Source organism: Manacus candei, unplaced genomic scaffold (assembly GCF_025592945.1).
Source record: "Manacus candei isolate 608988 ecotype Guabito, Panama unplaced genomic scaffold, ASM2559294v1 h1tg000067l, whole genome shotgun sequence".
Classification (NCBI taxonomy): domain Eukaryota; kingdom Metazoa; phylum Chordata; class Aves; order Passeriformes; family Pipridae; genus Manacus; species Manacus candei.
The window spans coordinates 10,830,812-10,854,192 of record NW_026138115.1 but is presented as its reverse complement, the minus strand read 5'-3'; the positions used below and the strand labels follow the sequence as shown (position 1 = coordinate 10,854,192).

Here is a 23,381-nt window from a genome sequence, read left to right as displayed (position 1 = left end):
TGGACCTGCACTGCAGGTTTTAGTGAACAGAGGGAAGGGCTCAGTGAGTTGAGGACCATAGTCCATATTTTCTAAGGGATTGTTGTCAACTTCTAAAAGGCTTTACTGTGAAGGAGAAGCAGAGACTAATGGGTGTAGGGCAGCTCTGCTGTCCCTTGTACTTGCCTTAGGTGTGCAGGGGGCCTTGTCCTATCTATGAGGGGTGGAACTGGACATAATCTGGTTAGGTGCAGAGAGGAGGAGGTTGTAGCCTTTGTGATAGGGAACAGCTCCACAAAGGGACCTAGTCTTGTGTGTGGCCTGGACCAAGCCTGGGTGAGTGGCTAGGTAATCCTGCCAGGCAGTACAAATCCAGGAGGGCTTGAGCCCTGGATTTGGGGTCTTCCCTGAATTCACAGGAGGGGATCATGCAGGCAGTAGGGCTGAGCTCATTAATCCTTGTCTTATTCCTGCCTCTCAGATCGAGGTGCGGCCTATGATGTATGTGGCGCTGACGTACGATCACCGGCTGATCGACGGCAGAGAGGCAGTGACCTTCCTGCGCAAGATCAAGGCAGCGGTGGAGGATCCCCGCGTGCTGCTGCTCGACCTGTAGAGCAGTCACACCCCCACACAACCCACCCAGGACAGGCCACAGCACCAGCAGGGACAATGCAGGGCATTCAGGAACTGGCAAGGGTCATTCCAGTCTCTCTCCCTCCGCTGTGATTAGAGCTGTCCCAGAGGGAATTACAGGGATAGCTCCTACCTCCTTTCCTATTCTGTTTAATGAAGGTTTAGTATCTCTCAAGAACTGCCATGCAGTGGGCCAACCACTGAATGGCACTGCCTTTCCAGAGATATCTGTACAGCATCCTCTCCCTCACAGCACCAAAATCTCACCTCTAGCTTGTCCAATACCACTGGAAACTGCTTGCTGCTACCGTGCTAGGGTACTTTCCCCGCCCCTCCATGACGGGTTCAGCTTTATTGCCTAGCACTAAGGTTCCTGGGAGGGAGAGGAAAGGAAAGGCTACTGTCCTGTCCATTTTTTGCTTGAAAATATTTCACACTCACCTGCCTTGCAAGGGCAGTCTGGGGGACCCCCAGGCTCCTTGCAGCAGAGGTTTTGACCAGAGCAGGGCTTGAGGTAGGCGTCATGCTTCTGGCAGCGCCCTAGTTACACTCCCTCCACAGACAGTAACGTGGTGGCAGCAGCTCCCCTGCTTTCCCTTGGAGATTGTTTGTCTCTCACCAGCCTGGTCACTGTGGCGTGAATGTTCGTGTCCAGGTGGGCAGCGCCCGTGACCTCTGTGGAGGTAGCAGTGTTCCCGGGGACAACCCTTTCACCATTACAGGCCTGACATGGGGGTGAGAACGAGCCCCCAGCAACTCTCCTTGAATCACAGCTCACTGGTGGTGGATCTGACTGCTGGCTTCCTGCGTGCAGGGGCTTGGCCTGCTTCCAGCAGACACAGCTGGGGGGGCCAGGCCTTTCACTGTAATGTATATCCCAGCCCATGGGTGCTGGTTTTGGGGGGAGGGGTCAGTCCTTAATCTGATAGCGCACACATGTATTGAGGGGTGAGGGGGTTGCTAGTGCCTGCAGAGTCTATTACTCTTACCCCCTACACAGAACTTGTAACTAAAATATTTAACACAGCGGATTTTAAATGAAATAAAAGTGGGCAATGACTGCAAGGTGGGGTGTGTTTGAGGGAGCGGCTCCTGGGCAAGGACTCAGTAATCAGCAGCATCCCTTGTGCAGTGTAAGAAGCCTGTTACCTGGTGGTGAGAGGAAAAAGGCAATGGGAGCTGGGCCCACCAGTGGTGGTACTAAATTGAGGCTTCTCTGCCTGTGAACTCTACTGTCCTTTAACTCCCTGCCAAAGAATTGGCTCTTCCCGGCAAAGATGACGTTTTCAGGGCTGGAAATCATCCTTTTCTTGGTCTAGCAACAGAATTGTTACATATGGTGAGGAATTCCCACTGTTTGCTAAGGGGCATGATGGCCAAGAGGGAGACCTGAGACAGGCTCATAAAGTACAGGTGTGGAGCCAGGTTGGGTTTTCACTGCTACAACAGGGGAGAATTGTAAATCATGCACATGGGGAAAAGGCTGTTGGGAGTTGCAGGAGAAAGGAGGCTCAAAGCCTCAAAGGAGCTCAAAGAACTGTAAAGCAGAAGCTGGCTGTGGTGCTGAGTGTTTCCCCAAGGAACTGTCCTTATTGGAACAATACAAAATCATTCCCGGATCATGGCAGGGTTTTCCCAGCTCTGACATCAACTTCAGAGAATGGGTTGCCCTTCCCAGCTATGGGTGAAGAGGGCAGCCCCTTCTAATAGAAAACGATAGCACTCACAGCTGGTAGGCTGACAAAAGGGAGAGCAGTTTGTGCCTGCGTTTTCTTGGCAGCTAGGGATAAAACAGTGTGTGGAGTCAGCTTTCCTCTCCCTGACCCTAGCTGAGGTAGAAGGTTAGAAGGAGAGGAAAAACCCCTTCCCTTTTCTGGAAGGGCAAAGGGTCTAGTTGTTCTTGCAAATGAGTGAAAGAGAAGGTTCTGATTTAAAAATGCTGCTAGCTCCAAGCCCTCCTTGCTGGTTTAGGATATGGAGGGCCTGTGAGCCGGGGGAAGGGCAATGCCTGTATTCTGCCTGGAGCTGCAATAAATGAGGCCTTTGAACTAACTAAGGAGTGAATGTACAGTCAAGCTTTTAAAATGAGGCAGCCTAGCAAACTGCTTTATTTAACCAGCCCTGTCAGGGCTCACTGTAGAGGGTCATGCTTGAAGCTTCCTTTCTTTTGACCCTCCTGTGTGACACCCATGGCACTGAGTTGCAGGAAGCCATGCCGTGACTTTAGCCACAGGGTCCTTCATCCTGAACCTCCCCTGAATCACAGGACTAGGAGGCTGGTGGACAAGGGTACAAGCCTGTAGCTGGACAGTTCGGACAGTGCAGGCGGCCCTGGAGAGGAAAAGCCCCAGGCTCAGCTGCTCCTGCCCTCTGGCCTGCTTGTGGCATCAGTGGTCATTCCCTGCTTAGTCCTCCCATTTTGTCACAGCCTTTAAGGTGTCCCTACCTTTGCTGGTGCAGATGAGTTTCTCCCAGACTCTGCTTCCCTCTGGTGGACAAGCATTCCTGCTGCTTCCCAAGAGCCAGGCTCAACCAGCAAGGTGTTACTGCTGATAGCAAGCAGGAGCTGGAACCAGCTAGCCATAGAGAAGTTTCACTGGTGCCAGTAATTCCTTACTATCCGAGATAAGTGTACAGTGTGAGGGAGTGCTGGGAGAGGAGGGCCAGAACTAGACTGCTGCCATTGCAAGCTTGTCCTTCAGCCTTTGAGCGGCTTTGAGTTGCAAAACTGAGCACGGCAGCCTCTGCTTTGGGCTGTTAGCAGACACCAGTGTTCACGCTACTTTTTGTTCCATCCTGAATGTGTGTACACTTGGCCTCCTTCCCTCTGTGCTGGCTTTCAGAGCTCACCTCTTTAAGCCCTCACTGTCTGGTCTACCAGGGATGACTGCTCAAAGCACAGCAATGAGGAGGGCTGGGCTGCTGCCCTGCCAGCTGGAAGAAGCACCAGGCACGGGAGGCTGGAGCCACAACAGGTAATGATGACAAAAATCAAGGCTGGAAGAAAACACAGAAACTCTGCATTTCTTCCAAATCTGAGCTGCAGCCCCCTGGCTGTGCAAACCTGAGAGGCTGTGAGGCAAGCAGGACACAAGGGCAGATGGCCAGGCACTCATTGCCAGCTTCTGGATTTTGGCTGCATGGTGCTGATGGCCAGGGGATGACACCAACCTGGTGCTCACAGGCAGGTTTGAGAAACAGATTTGGGGCTCTCCCTTGCTCAGCATGCTTGGCCTAAGGCCTGGCTCGTTCAGCTCAGAAACAAAAGAACATCTCTTCAAGCAATAATGAGTGGTTTATTTTTTCAGAGGGTGAGGGGGAGAAGAGCAGAGGGTTCCCTCCCATCTCCTGCAGCAGGCATTACCCACACACACAGACATGCAGTAAGGGATGGGCAGAGAGCTTGGGCTCCAGCCAGCAGTACCCAGGGGGGCTGCATTTGAAAGCCACAAAAAATAACAGAGCAGGAAGGTCACTGTGGTAGCAGCAGAGATAAAAAATGAGGAGTTCCAGGGTGTGGTGCTAAGCTGAGCAAGGGATGCCCCAGAAGGGGCACATGGTCTCTCCCTGGGGGTGAGCACCTGGGCTCCCTTTCCCACTAGGGAGGACCTGGATGAGAAGACAGCCTGGCCCAGCCTGCAGCCTCCTTTGGAGATGCCAACAAACAAGCAGAGACAGGCCATGTAAGGCTGCAAAACTTCATGTGTACCCCAGCCCAGGGCAGCCCTTGAGGCAAACTCTCCCCAGCAGGCAGAGCTGCCAGTGCCACCTGGGTTCACAAGTGCCATGGACAGAGGATCGGTGCCCAGCTCCCTAAGGGAAGCACAGCCTGCCTAGCCCACCAGCTTGTTCCAGGGGACAGTGCTGAAGAAGGAGTGGGACTTCAGCTTGGCCATGCCACCTCCTCCGGAGCCCAAGCGCTGCTTTGGATTGTACTGCAGGAGCTGCAGAGAAAGGGGATGGGACAGCAGGAGGGGTAGATGGGAACACTGGAAAAGCAATCCAGTCTGCCTTTCCCCAGCCTCTAGCCCTGTCCTCCCTCCCATCCACCGAAGTCCCTCACCTCGGTGAGCAGCGATGTAGCAGCCAGGCTGAGCCCCTGTGGCAGATGTAGCTGGGTGTGAGGCTGAATTCCCGCCGGATGGTTTTGTGAGAGTGGCTGCAGGAAGCAGAGGGTGATGATAAGCAGAGGCACAGAGGAGCGCAGGAGCACCTCGCTGAGCCTTCATTGCTACACAACCCAGCCCTACACAGCAGGATTTAAAACCCAGGGCTTTTTACACCCAGAGACCATGCACAGGCACTAGGAATCACTTGTCCAAAGTGACCTGGCAAATCACTGAGGTGCCAGCAAGACAAGGGAGCCTTCCAGCCCCTGCACAGCAGGAAGCCCTTGTGCTACAGTGTCACCTCCTCCTCCCCCACCCTCCTTGCACAGCTCAGCCTCTTACCACTCCTGTCAGCAATTCATACAAGAGCGAGCCAAAGCTCCAATAGTCAGCTGCTTCAGTGGGCTCCATGATCCCCCCAACTTCTGCAGAAAAAGCCAGAGAGGGGTTAATGGGGGAGGCAGGGAGCACAAATGGCCATACTATGCTGGGCACATCTCACTGCCTGCAGAAGCTCCCTCACCCCAGTTGGTGGCACTGGGCAGAGGGCAGGACAAGGCAGGGCTCACATCCCTTACCTGGAGCACTGTACAGCTCTTCCCGTGCCTGGCTGCAGTATTGGGGCTCCACCTCAGTCCACTGGCCAAAGAAGGTGAGACGGACATGACCTGCAGAGCAGCACCGGAGCCGAAAGCAGGGAGATTAGGACAAGACTAGGGACTTTGTTTGGAGCACTAAGCCAAGCCATATCCCCACACTGGGAACAGCCAGGGTACTAGGCCCCAGTCATGCTCTGAACACAGAGGCACTGTGCATCCCCTGGCATCACACACCCCCCCAGCCTTCCAGTGCTTGCCTGGGATATGCAGCACTTTGAGCTGGAGAGACTGGCTAGGTGGGCTCCAAGCTAACAGACCTCAGTGCAGGCTGTGGTGAGGAAAGAAGGGGCTTTTGGGGGGATGAGGGGGAAGGTTATCTTTCCTCTTGCAAAACTCTCTGCATTTTTCTTAAGCAATTAGTAGCTCTCCAGATGTTTGCCCCAGATGTTGCCAGCTGAGCAGTGACTTGCACTCAGAGTGGTACCCATAGCACAAAAGGATGGGAAGGCTCCAGAACACCCCAGCAGGAAGTAACTAGGAGGAGAAAACTGCAGTCCCATTAACCTCAGCTGGTCTCAGCTTTCCCATGCTGGGATTTCCCAAGCAGCCAGCCCCCATGTGGGAGCAGGGGCAATGCATTCCTGTGGCTATAGCCCCTGATTCTCCTCCTGCAGAGCCAAATCTTGTACTAACCACTTGGAAAACCTGAGATCACACTTCCAACTTCAGGAACATTCAAACCTCTCCAAACTCCCATCCTCCTCCAAAGGAAACTCAAGAAAAGTCCACGTTTCCTGGAAATGGGGCAAGCAGCAGTCTCCCAGCTGAGAGACCAACCTTGTCCTCCTCGGAGCAGCAGCATGGGGCACTACCTACCAGCTGCATCAAGCAGCAGGTTCCTGGGGTTGAGGTCCCGGCACAATACACCCTGTTGGTGAAGTCCCTCTAAGGCCAGGAGGATTTCTGCTGCCCACAGCTGCACCTGCTCCTCCTTCACAGCCCACGCTCTCTGGTTCTGCCTGTGGGAAGCCAAAGCCCTGCATGGTCCTGATGGTTGCTGCTTGCTGAGCTGGCCACAGGTCAAGCTTGCTTCTCGTGAGGGCTCCCACGCTGCTGGGTCAGGCCCACAGGGCTTGCCAGAGCTGGACAGGGCAACTCGTGCAGGAAGCTGCCTCTGACCCAAGATCAGGAGAGGCTGAGCCCCGGAGACCTCAGACACTTTCTGAGACAGTGGTTCCCCTGCCCCTGGCTGGACCCTTCTTTTTGATCCAGGGGCAAGGGCCTGGGGAAGCCTGGAGTCTTGCTGGGAGGCTGTTCTCTCTGATACGCAGCCTGTGCTGCTGGTTAGATCATCCCAGAGGTAGACAACCAGGCCCTGGCCAGCGAGGTGGCCAGGGCATTTGGCTGATGGAAAATAGTCCACGACACCAGACACAGTCATGCTTGGATCCTGTCCTCCAGGTGCTGCCCTCATGCTGCTGGCAGGAGCCAGGAGAAGCTGGTGGTGGTTTCCTGAGCTGGGGTCTGTGGGCCCAAGGGACTGCTCCTGAGGTAGTGAACCATCAGTGTTTTGGTGGGTCACAGAGCCTGGGAGGCCACTGCCTAGCCAAGCTTGGCTGCTACCCTGGGAGGTTCCCACACCATCCTCTCTGCCACGGTCCCTCAGGGCTTGAATGGTGTTTGAATCAGAGTCCTCCTGGACGCAGTACTTGGAGCGGAGGTGAGACCACAGTGTCTCCCCTGGAAATCAGAAAGAAGAACAAATGATGAGTGATATGGTTTGAACCTGGCTCCCTGCGAAGTCTCCAAACCTTACCACCAGAGTTCCCCCCCCCCCCAAACCTCAAGGAGAAGAGGGAGAAAAAAAACTAAGAAAACCCGAAACGAGAGAGAGACAACCAAAGTGAGATATATAAATATATTTACACTTATATACAATTAAAATAAGGGAAAGGGAAGGGGGAAGGGGGAAAGGGAAGGGGGAAGGGAAAAAGGGAACAAAACTAAAATATTATATATATAATAAATATCCCAATTAGCAGCCCAATATCTATCCACTAAAAGAGTTAGCAAAGAAATAGCTCACTACTCTCCTGGGACAACCGAGGGTCGCTCCGGAACGATCGCCGGCAACCTCTGTCTCCCAAGGTCGACAAGGCCTAACCAGGCCTCGCTCCCCAACACGGCAGACTCAACAGCAGGGAACCTGCACCTCCAAGCCGCCGGAAGGAAAGAGAGCGAAGGCCTCTCCTCCTTTCTTCTTATAATCTGGCTTACGTAAAAATCGTAGGGAATACTGGGTAAATCTGGACCCTTCCTTGGTTACAAACTGGTCACCAAGGAAGGCCTAGCCCAAACCACCACAATGAGGAACAAGGTATCCCTGGTTCTCCCACCGTGGACACAGCCCATTCAAGCACAGGCCAAGGCCCACATACTGAGGATGTGACTGAGCATCATTAATCTCCCCTGCAGCAAAGCTCAAGTCCATGCAGAATATGCCCTAGCCCTGCGAGCACACCATGCTCAACACTACACCTCCCCCAAGGACCTAGCACATCAAAGTCTCCTCCTTTAGCAGCCCTGCTCCCCATTCTGCACAGCCTCCTTTTCTTTTAAAGATGCTGGATGACATCAACTTCTTTACCTAAAGGCATTCCTTCCCATGAGACAAGGTGGCTAGCTTCCATATAACATCCCCCAACACACAACCTCTTTCTCCTTGTAGGTCTCCACAAGCCCATTTCTAGGTTACATGCCCAGTCAGTTCTTATCAAATCTCCAGAATTCCTACTACATGTGAGCAGCTCCGTCCACAGAGTCTTCAAGCCCTGGTACCCACCACCCTCCTATGAAGGAGACTTGCACTGTCACTATAAAAATTAGTTCCAAAACAGTAGGAGAAACGTATTTGGGATTTTAAAGAAAGGGAGGTTAGGGATAAACCAAGATGCTTCACAGACAGGAGGCAAGGCTGTCTCCACTCACCCTGCACGTGCTCCAGGTGGAGGAAGATGGAGTCCTCACTCACATAGTAGCACAACAGCTTGACCATGAAGGGGACCCCATGAGGGATGATGGTCTGTCGTTCACGGGTCTCAACATGGGATTTGGGGAGGCTCTGAGGAGGTACAGGCAAATGTGTTACAGCACAGGGACTGGGACTCCCTGCTGCCTAGCACATGGCAGGGCTGGAGGCCAGCCAGAAGGTAGCGTGCCGTCTTCCAAGCCCCATGGCTGCTCGACTGTGTCACCTGCAATGGAACTCCCCATCTGTGGAAACGCGCAGCTCTTGCGGAGAGGTCTGTCCATCCCCAGCACTCAGCCGTGATAAGGCAGCCCTCTGCAAAGCTCTGCCAAGGCATGGCACTCCCCACCTGTACTGTGGGATCCAGAGGGCACTGCTGGTCCAGAGCAGTGACCACCCCACAACCACCCCTGCTCCCTTCAGGCAGGAACCTGCTATGCCAGCCCTTTCTCCTCTTCCCCTGGAACTGATGGCTCTCCCTGTCATGCCAGATCCTCCTGGTCCAATTATTGAAATCCTTTATTGTTAGTTCCAAGGGGACTGGAAAATGGTCTAGAACTTGCATTGAGCACATCTCACCCATAACTTGTTTCAGGGGTTGACCAGATTAACAGGGGCATAAGTCTTGGCTTGAAGCATTACAAAGCAGAGAAACAGATGACCAAGGAGAACTACTTCCCTTCTGATCATAAAGGATGGCTGAGGCAGCCAGAAGAAGCTTTGTGAACCATGAACTTCCTCCAACACCTCTGAGAGCTGCTATTTTTTGGTCCTTTCACCTGCCCCAGCCACCTGCTTGAACAAGGAGGCCCTGGCATGACAGGGAGAAACAGGCAGATGAAACTGAAAACACTCACCTTAAGTATAAAGGTCCCACCAGTGGCTGGATCCTGGACGATCTGCACCTGGAAGCAGTATTCACAGTACCTGTCAGAAGCAATCACTGCTTCCACCCCAACACACAGCCTACAGGAATGACCCAAGAGACTTAACTCTGGAACTTAAAAAACTACCACCCAACTAGAGGAGTTTGGTGGGGCTCAAACCTCTACTCTTGAAAGACAAAATGAAGGTTATTAGCAAGGAGACAGCCATGCAGCCAGGAAGCAGAGAGTTAATTAAACCCAAGAGGTGACTCCCATGCCATTTTTCCTTCCTTCACACCAAAGGGTTTCACAGTGCTCCTTCCAGGAGCTCTTTGGAGTGCACTAGGCTCAAACCTGGGCCTCATCATGACAGGAAGACCACATCAGTCCGGACAAACTGAGATGTGGGAACAGCAGTGGAGAGCAATATGTAGTGTGTGTATGGGGTCAGTAAGCCTGGCATCTTCGTTCCGAGATCACAAACTAGTAACTAGTTTATTCATCCAGATAGCTCATCTTCTGCTGAAGTCCAGATTACCCACAGGAATCTACCATTGCGACACCTATCATCAACCATGATTCCATGTGTGGGAAAGAACTGGACGTATCAACCTCCTTGTAAATAACCTGGGAGCTCTGGTAAGCAAAAATAATGGGGACATGAACAGATTTCACGATTAACTCCAATGGGTTCTTCAATCCAGTCCTGTGAATTATTCTTAGTGGGAATGGTGTGGATGGATAACCCCACATTCCCTGGTGGGCGTGCTAGGGGCTAGCACCCCCATCCCAGCTGCTAGGACCCTCCAGTTTACACTCCCTTTGGTCTAGCCGCAGCCTCACCCTCCCAGTTCCACACCAAGTCATTACCTTATCAATCACTCCCACAACCTTACACCGTCTCAGGTTCTCCACTGCTGAGCTCAGCGTCCTGATGGGCCGGAAGCGCAGGCTGCTATAGCCCTGCAAGGCAGTGAGAGAAGAGGATGAAGGACTTAGAGATGCTACTGTCCATGACATGGGATGGGAGAAATCCCAGCATTTTCCAGAGGAGGCAGCAATACTGCCTACCTGGTCAACATTCAGAGACAACACTCCAAATGAATGAATTATGGCTGTGATTCATTCCTAACATCAGCTGAACCATTTTCTTGGCCAGTCCCTGGATTTCTGAACTTTTCAGGGAAAGCTTGTACCTGCAGCAGAGGTAAAATCACTTCAAAATTTATAGCTAGACCTGAACTGTTTCATTACTAAAGGGATCTATATGAAAGGTAGTTGTATTTCTCCCCTCATCCTTCTTACCAAGCCCCAACCTTGCCCTGCCTCACTCCCTTCTCCCTTCTTTAACCACCTCCTCCTCACAATTCAGCAAGCAGCCATTGGTTTCCATAAAGATGGGAACAATGACAGGGAAGATGACATTTTTAACACTTGACAAGGTGGTTACCTGCAGTGGCTTCAGTCTCCCCAAAAATGGCCATATTCACTATGGTGACAGCAAGCTAAGCGTACACATTTTCGGGGGGGTGGTTCTGGAAACATCCCAGGAAAGCTGGGCCCATGTCAGCTCCTTGATCCAGGCAGGGCAAAGAGCTGCCAGCTCCCACACAGCCACTGGCATGCCAGGACACTTTGAAGCTTGATGTGTATGCCATTTTCTCTACACCATCATACTGTGGCATGTGGCAGAGGCTCACTGGGGCTGCTCTATCTGTGTCCCCCACGGTTTCCCAGTGATGCAGCTTCGCTGCCATCCCACCCATGCTGCCCCACATGAGCCCCTCACCGTGGCAGTGGTGTTGCCACCCCCTGCAGCCCGCTGGAGGTGGCAGTTGAAGATTTCCTCGGCGCGCCTCAGGTACTGTGTGATCTTCCGCTTCACGGCCTCCCGACGCTCCTTATTGGGGTCCACTGTGGTTGGTGCAGAGAGTGGCTGTGAGGGGCCTGCCACGCTCCCCTGGTGCCCTGGCCACAGTCCCCAGGGAGATGCCCCAGTCCCCTCACCCTTCTCCCAGAAGGGATGCACTCCCTGGCTGCACTCCCCGGACAGATGCCCCAGTGCCCTCATCACAGTCCCTAGAGGGACGTCCCGGTCCCCCTTGTCATCCTCCCTGGAGGGATACCCTGACCCCCTCACTGCACTCCCCAGATGGATGCCCTGGTCCCCTGGCTGGTGTCCCCGGAGGGCTGCCCCGGTGCCCCGTTCCCGGGAGGCCGCACACACCCTGCACGCCGCGGAGCAGCACGTCCACGCCGTTCTGGTAGTGGTTGAAGGCCTCCTCGTAGTCCTCGCTGACGTCCCGCTCCAGCGCCAGCCGCAGCTGCCGCGCCGCCTCCACCAGGTAGTCCCGCCGCCCGCCGCCCTCGGGGCCCGCCGGGCTGACGCGGCTCCGCAGCTGCCCCAGGTACACGCGGGCCTGCGCCAGCGCCCGGGAGCAGGGCTCGGCCTCCGCCCGGCTCATGGCCCCGCGCCGCGGGACAGCGGGAGGGGGGCGCGGGCTCAGCCGAGGAGCGATGGCCCCTTCGTCCGGCACCACCCGGCACCGCTCACCAGCACGGCCCCCCCGGCCCGCTCCCCGCCGCCCCCCGCGGTCCCGCACCTGGGCAGCGTGGCCGCCAAGCATCCCGGCACCGCGGGAGGGGCGGGAGGGGCGCGGCGGGGAGGGCCGGCCCTGATTGGCTGCGGATGAGATCATCATCATCATCATCATCATCATCGCCCCCCGGCGGGGTCTGTGCCCGGGTTTCCCCACCGGGGTTCCGCCCCTGCCCGAGGCAGGCGCTCCATCGCTCCGTTAACGTGGGGTGAGCGCCGTCGCTCTGCTTGCTTTATTGTCATCGTTATTCACCATTAATTGCCCTTAATTAACCAAGCTCCTGTTCGTTAAGTGCTGTCTTTGCCGCTGCCTTTCCTTCCTCCCATAACGCTTAATTAGCCGTGTTTTAATTAGCCTTTGCCTCTGCCGGCCCCCGAAGGGTGCACCCACTCCAGCAGCCCCCCCCCTCCCGCTGCCCCAGTTAAGGTACTGGGTGTGTTGCCGCTTCATCACGGTCAGCCCATGGCACCCTTGGCTCTTCCCGATTTCATCTTTCAAGTGGGTGCTCTTGCCCCTGATGCCGGGCTCTCAGCTGGCCCTTCTACCAGTTCTTGTAGACTCATTGAGTTTTACAAACTTATTTCAAATGTACAGAACAGGGAACATCAGCACAAATGCATAAAGGTACAGCAAAGTGACATCATAGTCGAGATTCCAGTTGGTGGTTAGTACCACTTAGTATGTAGAAAATAGCAGTCTCTGTCTTAGCCTAGAAACATGTATTCCTGCCCTCCTGGCTTCGCTTTTTTTTGGGAGGCCAGAAAGGCCTTGCAGGGCCAAATAGATCAATACAGTTATTAGCGAAGGAGATTTGCTGAACCAGGAGTGCTCAGTTAGTTACTGCTCAGGCCAACTGGTTTGCTGTGTCTGTTGGATTATTGGTCCCAGTTTGACTAACCACCTTTCCAGAGGGATGACAGGGGACCTGCAAAGGGAGGAGGGCTGGAATTAAATCCCAGGGATATCCTAAGAAAAACTATACTAAGATTTGTTGGGAAAAGAGAGGCACCTGCATCTTTGTCCATCCCTTGCTAACCTATGAGCATGTCCCATTCCAACAGGAAGTGATTCTAAAAAGAGAGTTTCATTTTGACAGGAGCTGGCCTTGTGCTGTGCCATCACAGCCACACCAGCCTGGTCGGTCCCTGTGTTCAGCTGCTGCTGGAGCCAGTACTTGCTGTGGGGCTACCCTGTGGTTGCTTCATACCCTGTGCACACTGATTGCAGGGGGTCTCCCTGGCTCAGCACCCCCAGGTAGCTCTTTCACGCAACCCAGTCAGTTAACAACAGAACAGGAAAGCAACCAAACTCTCTCTAATGAAGACCATTTCTTTGGGAGTATGAAAGTATTAACTGTGTCTCAGAGGGCAGGTCTGGGAGGACAAAAAGGGGTCTGCTTTGTGAGGCAACCGGCTGCCCAGACATCATTGGCTTGCTTTGTTCTTTGATTTCTCCTCAAAACATTTCCAGGTTCCTTTTCCCCACCAAACCCTACATCAGAGAAATAAATTTTTTTTTGCCCAGTCTGCCTATATCTCCCAGTCTCTGGGGCCTTTTAATTCCCACTAGAGCCTGGGGGCTTCTCCTTCAAACTCAAGAGAAAGTCTGAGCAGGAAAAAAGTGAGGTGGGGCCCTGGATGAGAGCAGGGGTGCTGCTGGCACAGCTCACCTGCCTGACTTCAGCAGATCTATGTGGGCCTGGAGAGGACAGAGAGCACAGGTAAATTACAAAATCCAGCACAATGTATCTGTAGAGGGGTGTGGATATTGAGGTGATGGTGGTACAGAGATATGTGAAGAGGAATTGCTAGGAGGGGAACTGTTGAGTTCATTGTCAAACACCTCTGAAGCAGCCAGAAGAGCGTGAGCCAAAGGCATCAGCAAGAAGTGCCCCAAGGACTGGCCTGCAAGGAAGAGCCTTGCAAGAGGAGAAGACACATACCAGTCCTGAGGCACAGCTGCCCTTACCTGTGGGCTTCCAGGTTCCTGTGTCAGTGCTGGACGGAAGATGTTAAATTTGGGGGATTACTTTTAGATTAACCTGTTGAAGAGTTTGTGGCCCTTGTCGGGAAGTGGGAACTCCCAAAACAAAACTAGCACAGACAAATAACAGGGAGCGAAGTGAGAGCTGCCTTTTTTCTTACAGCCTAAAATAGATGCATGAGAACTGGCAAAAGCTTAAAACATGCTGAGACTGCAAACATCACTGACTGCAGAGGCAGAAGGATTATACCCAACTTTGTTCAGATGCAAAAGTCTTGTAAGTCAAAAGTGAGAGGTTAAGACCTCAGTGAATCTTTATTTGCATGGAGACATGAGACATCTGCACTGGCATATGCCGGGAGAAGCTGCAGGGAGGCAGCACTCCAGTGGCCTCCTAAGACTGGGGAGGCTGGAGGTAACCGGATAAGCTTTAATGTCAGGGCTTCATCAGCTATGACACTATGTCTCTGGGCCGATCTCCACATCACCTTTACAGGTACTTCCCCAAAAATATGTAATATTTTGTTCCTGATGCATAAGCCTGGTTTATGTTTTGTCTCCCCCATAACTCTTCTACTAAACCATTTTACTGCACTTCTGACTCCTAAAGCCTTATTAAACAAACCTTTGCTCTATAAGGCTGGGAGACACAGGGAGCCCAGGGATGCTGATAACACAGTGTGTGCTGCTCCTGTGAGACAGCTGCCTGTCTGCAAGGCTCACACAGGCAGGGGAAGGATGGAGAATTTGGGAGAACCAGGGCTGGGGCATGTTTTACACCTGGCCATGGGGGACCCCGCTGGCTTTGGGGCTGAGGTCTGTCATGGTCCCTTTACAATGGCACCAGTCTGCTCCTACAGCCCGGCTCTACAGCACCTGGGGGACATGAGGTTCTGTAGATGTAGCTGACCTTGTCAGGGTGCTCAGGTAACACATCTGCTGTGGCCAAGGAGGGCTGCCAGGAGCTAGTGGTTGAAGCGTCTAAAAAAGGCACAACTGGGAGCAAACAGAGTGGGGACCAGCAGAAAGTGGTTGGTCTCCTTGAGAGGAAACATGAGTGGTGGACACAAGCCCTGAGGCCAGGAGCCCTGCTCTTCCCCTTGGGGCAGCAGCCCCCCACCTTGATCTTTATACCACCACTGGGTGTGATGTCCTGCTGGAAGTCCCTGCCCCCTCGGGATGAGGGGAGTGGCAGGACTCCCCTCTGGCAGGGACAGGGAAGGGAGCTGGTGTTTCCCTGAGTATGTGATGCCTGCAGCAGCCACAGGAACTCCAGGGAGGTGCTAGTACTCATTTGGTTCCCATTACCTCCCCAGAGTTAGAGGGAGGCTGGACGATGCAGCTCCCAAACCTCCTGTGTAAGTGATGCCTTCCCCTGCTCCCTGCCCTTGTTGCTGTTTCAGTGGGACAGCCACGTCCATCCCAGGCACCTGTGTCCTTGTTGTCCAAGACTCCATGACACCGGAGGAACAAGGGACAAGGTCACACAGAGCACCCAGGTGGTTCAGGTGATGGAGGGGGAGAAGCAACACAGGGTAGCCATGCAAGGCAGGCTCCTGGCCCTACCAACTCTGATGGGCAGAGCTGCCTGGAATATCTCAGTGCAGGGTAGCAGTCAAAGAGGTGACACCAGACACCAGGAACTGTTTGGAAAAGCTGCTGGCCATGAGTGTGTTTGAATTTGTTTGGGTTTTTTAATAATCACTTTTGATAAATTTATTTTTATTAATTAACATACTTGGGTTTATGTAACTTCCTTTTTAAAAGTTTAATAGTACTGAGGTGAAACTTTAATGTTAAAGCAATATAGAAACCATCATGTACATCCTCAAGTGCTGCGTGTGGTTCTCCTTGGCCTTAGAAAGCAACCAGCCAGGCTGAAATGGCACACAGGGATGTGTCCTGCATGGACCAGGACAGGCCTCCAGAGCTAGGGTGCCATGTGGCCCACGCAGACCCTGAGTAATGTGGGAAGGGAAGCAACAAGTCCCCCTCATCCACAAGGTAGTGAAGGAGGAACTTCATGGATCATTTTTGAAGCAGAGCCTATGTAGGCTGTGCTCCAGGACACTGTGGATACCAGAATTGGAAATGGGATCCAAAGGGGATCCAGCAAGCTCCTGAAGGATATGCCCAGCTTCATGGGTGCAACTCACCCAGTCCATGCCATGCTACATGGTGGCAGCATGGAAGTTCACATCTCCTCAAAACCCACCACCAGCTTTCCCTGACTGGGATTTGCCCTGTCCCCATGTCCTTGTGCCAGCCCCAGGCAGCACAAGCATTACAGCTCAGAGCAAGCCTACCCCTGCTACATGCAGCCATGTCAGATGTGGGAAGGAGCTGCCTTGGACCCCAACTTCTGCTCCGCTAGGCTCCGCTCTTGCTCCTCAGAGCAGGATAAACTGCAGGTCCCATCATTTGAGGGTAATCTTGAAGCATTTGCAGATCTTGCCCTCCAGTCTTTTGCTTGAAGCTTTCAAGAATGACCTTTGATTTAACCCAGTGCCAGGGGTGCCTCACAAACATGCTGGTACCCAAGTCACCCTTAGGGTTTCCAGCTATATGCACTGCTTCAGGATATGGCTTGCACAGGTCAGTATGTGATGCATTTGGCAGGCAGCCCCTGCAGCAAGGGCAGGAGGGAGGACAGGAAGAGCCCCAGGAATACTGCTCAAAGCATGGAAAGCCAGGGGCTGTGATTTCCCCACCAGACCTGGGCACAGGGCTGGTTGAGTGGGGAAAGTAGAAAATAGCAGCACCCGCAGCCACCTCAATGAGGGCCACCAGCTCCCTGTACACTCAGGGTATTCCCAGTAAGATATGGGGGCCCCAGCCCAGCCTGCCCCCCCATGTCAGGTAAACGAGCCTTGGTGGAGTGTTTCCTGAGTGGGAAAGCCCATGGGCAGCCTGCCCCACACTGCCCTAAATCTTGTATCAGCCCTGCCAGGGAGGACAGAACAGCGAGCCAGACATTTGGACAGGGTGGGGGAAACAGAATGGTAAATAGGAAGAGGTACCAGTCTCACATCGTAGTATAGAGGAGAACAGCAGTTCCCCCAAAGGTCTCCCAGTACCCAGCTGAATTCCAGCACATGGGTAGTGTCCCAACATGGGCAGCAACTTGGTCCTGACCTGCTGGTTGCCCGTCTCCAGCATTAAACCAAGGGCAGTCCCTTGGGTGCTGAAGGGTTGGTGCTGGGGACAAGCCCTGGATCACTGCAGGACTGCCCTCCTCCAGCCTGGGTGGGTGCCCACAGGGAAGCATCCTGCCTGCAGCTACTGGAAAGCAGATAGGAGCGCTCACACTGCCAGCTCTCACTTCTCACCACCAGCTTTTATTGAGCAGGGCAAGGCTGGGATGTGGCTGCAAGCAAGGAGCCCAGTTCCCTCCCATTCCCCACCAGAACAGCTTCCCAAGCAAGCTCCCTGGCACCCTCCTGGGCTGTCCCGTGCCAAGGCTGGGACAGATGCAGCCCTGCAGCCTTGCCTGCCCCAGGTTTCCTTCCTCCCCAGCTGCAGAGCACTGACAGGACAGAGAAGTTTTGCAGCCCTGTGAGCCATCTCTGCTTGCTCCCACATCACGCTGTCCTCCCCAGCCAGTTCCAGCAGCACATCCACCAGCTCTGCTCCTCGCTGTCCCCAGGATGCCCTTGAACACCAACACACGGCTTGAGCTCCTCATCTTCAGCCCCAGACCTGGTCATGGGTCCTTTTGTCCTGCTGCCAACAGGGCAGATGGGGCAAGGGAGTCCTTGGTTCCAGGCTGTATTCCCGCCAAGGTCAGGCAAGAGTCCAGTCAGCTCTTCCCTGACAGAGTTCTGCTGCCCAGTGCAGCTTGGAGGGACATGATTCCACAAGTCTCCCATGCCAGGGGGAAATGCAACTGGCTCAAATCCAGGCAGCAAGATCGAGGCTGGGGGCAGAGCAGAGGCTACCTGCGTGGTGTGCCACATCTGCAAAGAGAGCATGGCATGGGGTGAACACTGCCAGAAATGGAGGGACACTTGGACCCCCAGGCTCTGCCCTGGATTCCCCTTCTCTGTGCCTGGCCCCTCTGACACTGAACTGCAGGGGTAGGGACTGCAGGCAGCCTCTTCATGGGGAGGAGTGAGAGCGATGGGGCTGGGGCTGGTTGAGCCCCTAACAGCAGGCTTCAGACAAAATGGGGAAATGCTAGAGGAAAGTGCCAGCCACAGGTGACGTACCTCAGAAGTGCCCACAATGAGTCCAGTCTGTGCTGTCATAGCAAGAGGATTGAGAAAGTGAGCTAAAGGATGGAAAGGGTAGAATAACCCAAACAATGACCAGTCAAGGACAGCACGAAAGACACAGTTGGCAGCAACATGAGGCTGAAACTGGAAATTCATGGATTCAGGAAACCTAGTGTGGTCTATGATGGTGATAGAGCTAAGCACCATCAAGTCAAACAGTCCATCCATCCCCACCCCATCCAGCTTTGAGCAGCTGAGCCTGGAGACTATGAAGCACCGATTGAGCCTTCAGTAAAAAACCTATCTCCCCACAGCTGCCCACTGTCCCCTCCTGCTTTCTTCTGTGTCTGCTCTGCACAAATCCCTCACTTCTCACAGTGTCAGTAAAGATCTAAATGTTTAAAGAAGATGCTCATCCCAAAAAAATTAACTCACAAGACAGCACCCATACCTGCCCCTGCTCACTTACAGTTCACAGTCTTTCCGTCCCTTCTTGTCTTGTCTTCTCTTACCTCGGCTCTTGGACCTCCTCCTTCAAAAGGAAAGTACCACAAGAGGGGCTGATGTGTGGGAGACGAGACCCACAATTTCAGCCAGTAATGTTCCCCCGATGTTACTTACCTTCCCAACCTCATCAGGTCCTGCCGGGGCCTGCAGAGTGGGAAAAAGACAGAGTGGAGTGGTTATTGGGCAGTGCTGCATGTTGAGCTGCAGGAGGTGGCTTATTGACATGCCCCAGTTCATAGCACAATCTACCTGTTATCATTTGTGCTTAAAACAGACCCAATATCACTTCTCTCCATTTTATCAGCTCCTCAGCCAGGAGCTAATTACAGTAGGCAGAGACCACAAAGGGGCTGGCCAGCTTTGGTGACTCCCCTGGGGATGTGACATTTTTGCCAATGAGGTAAGTTAAGTCTCAGCTGCTCTCAGCAACAGTTTTCATAGCTCATAGTTAAACAAGATGCAACATCCTGAGTAACAGACATGTGGGATTTGCTGCAAAGTTTCGGTAGTGGTTCTCAGCCACAACACACTTGGCTTAAGCATTCCCTTTAGGGGTCAAGGCAAGGACATCTACCATGCCTGCACTACAGAAAGGAGCGATGTGCAGGTGTGGAAGAAGCTTAAGGAAAAAGCCAAAAGCAGCTGCAGCAAGAAGTTTTCACAGATTCTAAGGCAGCCTACACAAGTGCTCATAGGAGATCCCCTGGGAGTTACCCTAGGTAGAAAAACCACAAAAAGCTTAGGAAATTCCCTGCATGGAAAATAGCTGGAAATGAAGGGGGGGGGAAGTAACACATGTGCTTCTTCCCACTCTCCCTTCTGCATTCAGTGACAGACACTCCAGAGAGAGCATGGAGCTGGGTCTGCTCCAGTACATCTGCTCATAAAATTGCAGGGGAATACCAACTTGGGGATCCTCAGGCTCTTCTTCCAGGCAAGGATCGTGTCTAATGGCTGCCCAGCAGGACATTCATCCCCCAGTTTTTGCAATACTAAATCACCTTTGGATCATGGAGAGTGATTGCCAGGACTCTCCACGCAGACAATACTGGAGAGGCTCTGTGGCAGGGACCAGATGCAGGCAGCACCAGAGCTGCTCACTGCTCCCACAGCACTGCAGTCCCCAGGCAGAGGCCCCATCCTGCTCAAGCTTTCACCACTTCTGGGACACAGTGAGCACCTCAAGGGGTTGACTAGGTGCCAGGAGTATGTGGCAGGTGGGTGCCACATCCATTCCTGTGCTGGATATCCACACCATGTTGGTGCTGCATGTTTCAAGTTTTCATTTGTTGGCTTGGATGTAGACCTCTGCTTCCCAGCTCTGTCTGGAGCAGCCTCCATTAAATGGAGGCCCAAGGCCCAGCTGTTGAGCTTTCTCTTTGGGCCATAGCCACACTCAAGCATGCCAAGCCATGGACTTCCCTCTGAGCCACCAGCCTGGACACACCAAACAGGTGTGCCTCAGAGTCATTGGCCTTGCTCCTTTAGCCACAGGCAGATCCTCTGGCCAGAGCAGCAAAGGCATGCCAAGGCAGCTGCAGGGCTGGGGGGCACAGGCATGCCTCCTCACAGAGCCACGGTTGCCTCAGCCCTGCAGTCGGTGTGTGGTGCCTGACCTTGGGGCACAATGCCACACACTCTTGGCTGTGGGGAGCAGATGCAGAGGTGTGGTGCAGCCTGCAGCTGAACAAAGGCCATAAGGACCATCAAACCCTAGTGTGAACGGGTCTCAGCACAGACAGGGTGCCCCCAGCGCATTCCTGTCCCACATGCAGGGTGAGCTGGCAGGGTCACTCTTGCTGGAGGTGTAAAACAAGCCCAGGGGTCCCTACCTGCACTCGCACTGCTTGTGCTCAGTGAACGCCATCTCCACGTAGGGTGCCTCCCCATTTGGCTTTATCTTCAGGAGCTGAAAGAGGAGCAAAGGTTACTTCCCAGCCAGCAGCAGGAGGGGGCTGAAAGGGCTCCTGAGCCAGTGCCTTGCCACCCCAGCCTCCCAGGAAGACGCATGTCTAACCTGTTCCTCAGGACCTCCAACAACAGAGACTCCATCTCTACACGTAGGCAGCACCGGCCAGGTCCAGCTGCCCCAGCAGCTTGGGAGGCTCTGCTAGTGCCATTCCATGTCTTCAGGGCTTTAATTTAAGTCCCATGGTCTTGGGATTTCCCAGCCTTAGAAGATATTTTTCTGTGTCTGCCATTGTGGAAAGCTTTCCCATATTTGACCACTTTGCACATCTCCCTTCTCTGAAGGAAATATCCTCCATCGGCAGGTTTTCCAGACCATTCCCATCGCTGCTGCCTCCTCCCATTCCCTTTCCCACAGCACTGAGTGTGAACTGACTGGAGTCAGTATCACAGTGACTCTCCCATCCAGGAGTACAGGATTTGCCCTATCACGTGTCACTCCACAGCCCAGCCTGAAGTTCAGGATAGACATCCAGGGGCTTCATAGAGTATGTTCATTATCGATGTGATTCACACTAGCCCCTGCAGAAGTGTCTGACATTGCCATCCTGTGCACAGCAGCAGGATCCTTCCTATCGAGGGAGACCTATGCTTGGGGAGCTGCCTCTTGTTCATGTCAGGCCCTTGCTCCACCTCAGCCAAGAGTTTTTGGAAACTCCCACCCTGCCTTTCCCACCACACTTTCAAACCCTGAGGGACCAAAATCACTGATGATTTATTGCAGGCACACTCTAATCTGTCATCCATGGCAAAGCAGAGCTTTTCCCTGCTCCCTGCAGCATCAGCAGGTTGATCTCTGGCAGCACAGTGGAAGGGCTGCAGTGTGAGGACAGCTGCTGCCCAGTGCCTGGGGAAGAGTCGACCAGCCCAGGATGTCCCATCCCACATCTCACAGCTCTCACAGTGGGGACTGAAAATGTGGCTGGCTCAGCCCTTCATGTTCACCACGCCCTCAGCGTGGAGGCATTCGCTGTCAGCACCACCACAGGCATCATCTGATACAGGAGAGCCTCACTTCTCCCTGCGATTCAGGGGCAGCGCCCGCTTTGTCCCAGCAGGCAGTCATGGGCAAGTGGAAGACACCCAACACCATCACAAGACAGGGAAGGTCTAGAAAGATGACAGCAATGAGCAAGATGGCCCACACAAAAAGGAGAGGGCAGGGAAGCAGGGAGTGAGGCCAGTACCACCAGGGGTGACACCTGGCCTCAGGGGTAAGCCCAAAGAGCCGGCAGAGGGACCCTCCTGGCTTGGCATGCATTTGAGCAGCTGTGAGCCCCCTCCCTTGTTAGCTGCTACGATGCCTGCAAGTTCACCCTCCCGGTGCTTGGTGAACAGCCCACTACCTCCGCGGAGCAGCCACGGCCCCGCAGGGGCAGCGCGTACCTGCATGGTGACCGTGCTGGTCTCCACGGGGACGCAGCGGAGACCCTCGTCCCCACAACAGCCTCCACAGCGCTGCAGGGAGACGCAGGAGGGTCTGAAAATGTACTCCACCTCGTTGGGGAATTCGTTAGTGACGTCTACCAGCTGCTCCAGCGGCCGGCAGAAACTACGATTCCAGATCTCCCGAAAAGTCAGGACTGCAAGAGACCGGGACAGGGTCTATAAGGAGGCGTCCAGAGAGGCCACCAGGGCAGGTGCAGCAGCCGCGTTGGGGTCCTACAGCCATCATGGGGCACAGGGATGCAGAGGACCCCCTTTGCCCAGTAAGTCCATCACTTACTGGTGCGGGGGGCTCGCACAGCCACCACAGCCACCCCGATGGGCTCTTTCTCCCTCTGCCCGCCAGCTCCGTCTCCTCCCCAAGCACTCTGCTCACTCGCGGCCCCCGCAGCGGCGGGGCTCCCCCGCTCTCCAGCCCTCCCTCGGGCAGAGAGCCGCCCCTTCGGGCTTCCCAGAGGGGAGAGCAGAAGGCAGCTGGAGCGGAGCGCTCCCACTCGGGACCCCGCACGCCGGCATCGGAGTGACGGCAAACCAGAGACAGGGCTGCGCTCCACTCCCGCCCGCGGCGGTGCCCGGTACCGCAAGCGCCCGGGACGGGCTGCGGGAAACAGCTGCGGGACCGAACCCCGGCACAGCTCCCCGCTGCCTCCCCGGGCGTCGCCGCGGGGCTCTGGAGGCAAAATACCCCAGAGAACACCGAGCGCCCCCCGGCCCGGCGCGCAGCCCTCCCCGGACTGCCGCCCCCTCCCAGCCGGGGCACCGGCGGCCGCCCACAGCCAACTCACCGGGTGACTCCGCGCTGGCGGTCCCCCGCTCCTCCGGGGCCTGCGGGGAGGGAAAGGCGGGCGCTAGCGGGGGGGCACGGGGCGACCCGCCGCCGCTCCCCCGCCCAGCGCCGAGAGGAGCTGCCCCGGCCGTCACGGCCACCCCGAGCAGCGGCACCGGGGGGACGGGGTTGCCCCCGCTCCGATCCCCCTCCCACCCCTCGGCTCTCACCGGGGCGGGCGGCGCCCCCAGCGTCCCGGCCACCAGTAGCCGCAGGAAGGCGCCGAGCAGCCGCATCGCCGCTCCCGCCGCCACGGCACCGACTCAGCGCCGCCGCTCCCGCCCCGCCGCCCCCGGCATAGCCGCCCCGCCGCCGGGCCACCGGCCCCGCCGTGCCGCCTCTGCCGCCGCCGGGCCATGGGAGCGCGCCCCGCTCTGTCGCCGTATTTCACCGCCACCGCCCCGCCGCGGCCCCGCCCCGGCCCCGCCGCGGGGCGGGAGCAGGTGCCCGGCCCCGGCGGCCGCGGGGACGGCCGGTGCCCCCGGGCGTGGCGGAGCCCCCTCCTCCAGCCCCCCGCGCTGCCTCCGGCCGTTTCTCCATCGGGCTACCCCGGCGCTTCAAGGGACCGGCCCGTGCCCGGTGCATCCCCGGCGGGCAGGAAGCCCCGGGGCTGTGTTGGG

The 23,381-nt window shown here is 55.1% G+C and overlaps 3 protein-coding genes across 5 annotated transcripts in view; 1 reads left to right on the top strand and 2 right to left on the bottom strand.

The window, feature by feature from the left end:
* DLST (dihydrolipoamide S-succinyltransferase) overlaps positions 1-2,667 on the top strand; it is a 77,013-nt gene extending 74,346 nt beyond the window's left edge. For both annotated transcript variants that reach the window (XM_051806470.1, XM_051806471.1), the window contains one exon: positions 461-2,667. In XM_051806470.1, the coding sequence (XP_051662430.1) occupies positions 461-595 (135 nt within the window). In that variant the 3' untranslated portion in view covers positions 596-2,667. The remainder of the gene's footprint in view (positions 1-460) is intronic.
* Positions 2,668-4,393: 1,726 nt separating this feature from the next.
* Positions 4,394-11,937, bottom strand: RPS6KL1 (ribosomal protein S6 kinase like 1). The gene is made up of 10 exons (XM_051806752.1): positions 11,445-11,937; positions 11,007-11,131; positions 10,088-10,180; positions 9,209-9,256; positions 8,312-8,444; positions 6,200-7,063; positions 5,303-5,392; positions 5,067-5,149; positions 4,679-4,774; positions 4,394-4,559 (listed from the first exon to the last, which is right to left on the bottom strand). Exons 1-10 carry the CDS (start codon positions 11,935-11,937, stop codon positions 4,449-4,451), a joined length of 2,136 nt encoding a protein of 711 aa, XP_051662712.1. The 3' UTR covers positions 4,394-4,448.
* Positions 11,938-17,118: 5,181 nt separating this feature from the next.
* Positions 17,119-23,091, bottom strand: PGF (placental growth factor). 2 transcript variants are annotated; one of them, XM_051806419.1, is made up of 7 exons: positions 22,932-23,091; positions 22,721-22,760; positions 21,876-22,072; positions 20,354-20,430; positions 18,636-18,665; positions 18,484-18,546; positions 17,119-17,756 (listed from the first exon to the last, which is right to left on the bottom strand). In XM_051806419.1, exons 1-7 carry the CDS (start codon positions 22,995-22,997, stop codon positions 17,735-17,737), a joined length of 495 nt encoding a protein of 164 aa, XP_051662379.1. In that variant the 5' UTR covers positions 22,998-23,091; the 3' UTR covers positions 17,119-17,734. The 2 variants fall into 2 exon arrangements, with proteins under 2 accessions (XP_051662379.1, XP_051662380.1); XM_051806420.1 differs by having other exon boundaries at positions 18,527-18,546.
* Between the last annotated feature and the right edge of the window lie 290 nt (positions 23,092-23,381).